This window comes from Protomyctophum parallelum (genome assembly GCF_964188405.1).
Source record: "Protomyctophum parallelum genome assembly, chromosome: 5".
Taxonomy (NCBI): Eukaryota; Metazoa; Chordata; class Actinopteri; order Myctophiformes; family Myctophidae; genus Protomyctophum; species Protomyctophum parallelum.
In genome coordinates this window covers 32136093-32141472 of record NC_139702.1, presented here as the reverse complement: position 1 = coordinate 32141472, position 5380 = coordinate 32136093, and the positions used below count along the sequence as shown (strand labels likewise).

Sequence of the window (5380 nt, the reverse complement as noted above, 5' to 3'; positions counted from 1 at the left end):
ATTTTTTCTTTGAACATCTTACTAAGCTGGGATGACCAAATCTTGTCAAAAAATGTATGTCATTGCAGGCTGACCAGGCCAAACCCTTCCTAGTGTGTCGTTAAGTTTTTTTATAATGTGGTTATTGTTGGATGTTAAGTACTGCACGCAGCATTCTGGTGTAGCACCCATCTAGAGACTTCTGCAGGGTTTGCTTCAGGGTCCAGCATTCACTGCCGTGTAGGAGAACAGACTCTACCATTGCATAGAAGAAGCTGAGTTTGGTTTGACGCGGGAGGTCACCTCCATGCAGTAAAAGTATGTTTACAGAAAAAACATTGTGGGGTATTGTATGTTGGCAAGCTAGAAGACTTGTCTAGGTCCAGTTGCAAATTGAAGACAGGTGCTCTATTATGGCGGTTTTCAAGGAGGGTAGGGAGTCACACCTTTCGATGGCTGGTGGTGGTAGTAGGGCATTCCACATGTTGGTGGCATAATAGTAGACTGAATTCATCCCTATGTTTGTGCTGAATCTGGGGGGGATAAGATCAGTGTGTGTTCATGTCAATGCTGCGTGTTGCAGAAGCATCACTACCATGAGTTGCCGGCGGAGGTCCAGGAGACCCTTGGAGAAGTTCCGGAGGGTTTCGTCAACTACTTCACCTCTCGCTTCCCCCGTCTGCTGCTGCACACACACTCTGCTCTGCACATCTGTGCGCACGAGAGACTGTTCCACCCATACTATCTGCCCCCCTCTGCCAAGTAACGCACGCACACACACACACACACACACCGGCCGAGATATATATATATATTTTCCTCACCAGGAGAAAAACAATGCACTGTTCTGTCATTACTTTTCTTATTTTATTTTTTTAAACAATCCTGAAGGATGGTCACTGTCATACAGGTTTGTGGTAGGAATTTAAAGCTTGTTACGGTAAATATCTACTAAAACCTGTGAGCAGATGAGACAAGACTGCATTATGTTAAGAATAAATCTTAAGGTATATTTCTTATACTAAGGGTTGTTTACCCTTCTATTGTTCCGCCTTCTATAAGTTAAAGGACCATACCGGGCCGGTGGTCTGGCATGTTTAGCTATTAACTCTAAGCTTTACATTACTGCCGACCGTTATCCAAATGATACAGTGGGATTTTTTATATCAGAGGAAGCCTCTGGATTCTGTTAATTTCAGAACAGTGTGAAAATCAACTTGAAGAGGCTTGAAACGTTCTTGGGAACTCCTACCGTTTTGTTGTATTTTATAAATTAGATTTTTTTTAATTCTAGCTGAAAATAGTTTGTGGAGAAAAGATTGATTTAAGAACAACATTCAAACATGAATGTAAAATAAAGCCATTACCAGCAAATTGTATATAACTTTATGTTACAACATGTAACCAAATGTGTGAATAGACCGGTATGGTCCTGTAAAGGCCACGTGTCTCCAGTAGAGTACGCCAAAGACTGCTCAGTACAATATTTACTCCAGAGGGGACACAATGCGTTACTGCAGGTAGTTGATTACACTGACTGAACAATGTTTTTTGTTTTTGTCTTTTTTTCAATAACAATAATTCAACACATTTACACCTTTTTATTTATGCTGTGTTTTTATGAAAATGTATTTCATGACTGCGTCATAGCATATTGCTAACAGTGTTGCACTGTGAAGATCAGATTTTTATTATTTTTCAAGTTTACTGGCAATAGTTTAAAAGTGCCAACCATATGTATTTTTTGTACAGACAGCTCACAGCCCCCAACCCCCCTCATTTTAACTGAAATGTCATAACTAAACCCATTTAGATCTGTTGCAACCTATATGTTGTTATACCTTTTAATCCGGGAGCTACCTCTGTGTCTAATTAGTTGTTGCTATACATAGCAACATAATTATTTAAACAAATTTGAATAAGAATTTGAAGGTTTTCAGAAACCAGGTTAGGTTTAGAATCGGCCTCAGGTCTAAATGGGCATCACTCCAGAATATAGACATTTCCAGGTCGTAAGCCAGTGGTTCCGAAACTTTTAAGCGCAAAACCCAAAAAAGTAATTAGATGTTTGCCGGGGCCCAAACTAGCTATTTTCACTACTTTTAAAACATTTGTTTTAAAATGTATGGAATTTCTTAGATTTATATTTCATTACATCATACAATTACTAAACTAAATGATTGAATTTAGTTTTTAATTAGTGAAAAGCTTTGCTTTTTAGGGAATGTTTTTTTTAAAGGTTTTGAAATAATAATAATTAAAAACTATGTGGGAAGGAAACTAAACTAAAATAAAGTGACAATAAAAATGTGTCCGCGACCCACAAATGGGTCCCGGACAGTATTTGGGATCCACTGCTGTAAGCCTTTATATAGTAAGCCCAGACCGCACCTGTGATCCGCCATGCAGCTCCTTGCAACACAACAGTTTAAGGTAGGAAGGAACTCCTTGCAACTGCCTTTGGGGACAATGGTTGCAAGTAGTTGCAAGGAGTTGCATGGAAAATCATTGGTGCGGTTTGGGGCTTTAAACCTAATGAAATGCTAATGGGTGTTTTATGAATGACTAGCAGTCTTACTGTTGCTTTGATTACTGGTCTGGATGGATGTTTATGCATTGTGCTGCTCTAGAATGGAGGGGGAGAAAAACTTTTATACCTTTTATGTTTGAGTGAATAAAATAAATGCTTTGAGTCCTCTAAAGCTTGATGGGAATTCAGTCTTGTTATTTCCCCCCAAAACATGGATACTCAGTATCACGGATACTGAGTACTGTTCTACTGACAAGATCCTGACATGTCAATCGCTGTAAAAAGGGCCCAGACACGGCAGACAGTTAGCTCAACCGTCTGGGCACCTAGACTGCTGAGCCAGCCTGACGGCGTGCCGCGGGTTCGACTCCCGATCCCGACGGCCTTTGCCGAGTGTCTTCCCCCCCCATCTCTCTCCCCATTTCCTGTCACTTTCAAACTATCAATAAAGGCAGAAAAGTAAAAAAGAATATCTTAAAAAAATATATATATATATATAAATATATATATATTATATAAATAGGTACCATGAAATCGTACGTTTTTGTCCGTCAGTGTATCACTCAAAATAATAAAATAAAATCGTGACATCATCAGGGATGGAGATCCCTATGTCATCAATATTGGCCAGCAACTCTACATCTGACCTCAAACCCTTAGATCTCCATATATGGATATATGTCAGAACCTGTCCTGACATTACATATATTGATCCTTCCCCATCCATCCTTCCTCTTCGATGTCTCCCTTTTGACTGATACCTGTCCATTCAAACTCTAGACGAGCCTAGCCTGCCCCAAAGTGAAAACTAGAGGTCTCAACAGGCCAGAAAATTAAGGCCCGGCCCTACCTCATCAAACCCTGTACACTCAAGATACTGCCCCCGCTGCCACCCTTATATCTCCATATATGGAGCTGACCTGTTCTGACATTCCATATGTTGATCTGAGCTCATCAAACCCTGTACACTCGAGACACACTCCATATATGGCCTGTACAGAATTCATTCCATATGTTGATCTGACCCCCCATGCAAAAGCGCCAGCGCTCGCTCATAGTTTTTATAATTTTGTATTTAACCAGTAAAAACACATTGAGACACTTTTTCAAGTGGGAACTGGAGTGGCAGATACATAATTACACTTCAACATACAATAGCCAATAATACATCCATGACAATACCTCTAGAAACCTATACAACAATACTACAAAATGGTACACGAACAATAACCAGGTACAAGAAATATTGCACACAAATACACAAAGTACATTATGGACGGAGAACCAAAAAACAATAAATATATGGGCACATCCGAACATGTGCAGGTGTTGGACTGTACATTTAAGATGATGCTTTTGAAACTTCTCAAGGGAACTTTCAAGGCCAATTTTAGTCTGGCTTGCAGGTCATTCCACGGCCAGGGGCCAAAGAAAGCGAGACTCTTTTTACCCCCCTCAGATTTAGAAGGCTGGTACTACACACCGTAGCCAGACATTTGATCTGAGGTTTAGACCATTTCTTTTACCAAATTGAATTTGGAGGAAATGTAAGGGGGCAAATCACCAAGAATGGCTTTGTAAATGAAACGATACCAATGATGCAGCCTGCGAGAAGTCGATGAGAACCAACCAACTGCAGCATACAGTGTTCTGAAAGGTGAGTTAGTTTGAATCTCAGTGCAGCATGGTACAGGGGATCCAGTTTGGCCAAGGTGGAGGAGCAAGCAGAACTATAAATGGTAGGCTATCACCATAGTCCAACTGGGACAGAAAGAGGCCCGTGACCCGTTTTTTGCGAGCTGAACAACCAAAACAAGCCTTCAATCTGTAGAAGAAGCCTAAAGTGAATTTAAGCTTTTTGCACAAAGAATCAATATGAAATTTAAAATGTAGGTGTATATCCAACCAGAAACCAAGGTATTTGTAGCACTCCACGTTCACTGGAGCTGCAATAGCGCGTGGGGTGAGCAACAGCCTTGTTTTTTTGCCGTTTAACAATCATTTGCTTTTTATTAATTCATGCTGCATGGAGATGGAATGAAAAGAAACATTTGCAACAGCAGAGGGGGCCCTGCAGCAACTCTCCTCTGTTGGAGAGATTTAACTGCTTTCCAAAAGTTTGAGTGATTTCCGGACACATTAATTTCTTAGTGAGAGGGCTGAGTAGGCCTACTTATTTCTAAGAAGGCGAAACGCTATAGCCAATCATGCGAGGACTGGCCGACATGAATTAAGGCGAGACACCCCAGGTGAATAGGGAAAAAAAGTTAAATAATAGCTATCACAATGAAACTTCTCCAGTTGATTACTTATATAAAAAATAAGATTTTTTTGTATTACAAGTTTTCTGAAATTATATGTTTAAATATGCAAATTAGGCATTATATGCGCTAATTTGCATACATTTCGGGACGATAAATCTGAAGATCGGATAAAGCCAGGTTCAAAATTATCATTTCATTTTGTTGAGACATTAGAGACAAAGAAAATTACACATGGGATTTTTGATATCTCTAATTATCACTCCACAAATCAGAAAATAGTGTCAACAGGCATAAAAAACCCATTTTCGGCATGTTTTTAGGTATAAAATGTGATGTAAATCAGGCTGTGAATGATATATCAACAAATCCATGTGTAAATGTCTGCGGAATATAGTTATGAATGAGACTGGAACGTTTGGTGTATGTGAGTTCAACTGAAGTGGAGATTCTTTGTCCCAGGTATGAGGAAAACTTATTTTGAGAAAACGGCCTTTAAAGATTTGTATTGTAAAATTCCAAAACGTTTTATTTGAAGCCACTATTTGGAGACAAATATCTCATCCAAACCTTGGCAACAACATATAATGGCATATATCATTGGAAAGGT

The 5380-nt window shown here is 39.5% G+C and overlaps 1 protein-coding gene across 2 annotated transcripts in view; it reads left to right on the top strand.

The window, feature by feature from the left end:
• The window catches only part of ern2 (endoplasmic reticulum to nucleus signaling 2), a 19206-nt gene extending 17954 nt beyond the window's left edge, over positions 1 to 1252 (top strand). For both annotated transcript variants that reach the window (XM_083765749.1, XM_083765748.1), the window contains exon 24: positions 563 to 1252. In XM_083765749.1, the coding sequence (XP_083621875.1) occupies positions 563 to 745 (183 nt within the window). In that variant the 3' untranslated portion in view covers positions 746 to 1252. The remainder of the gene's footprint in view (positions 1 to 562) is intronic.
• The last annotated feature ends 4128 nt before the right edge of the window (positions 1253 to 5380 follow it).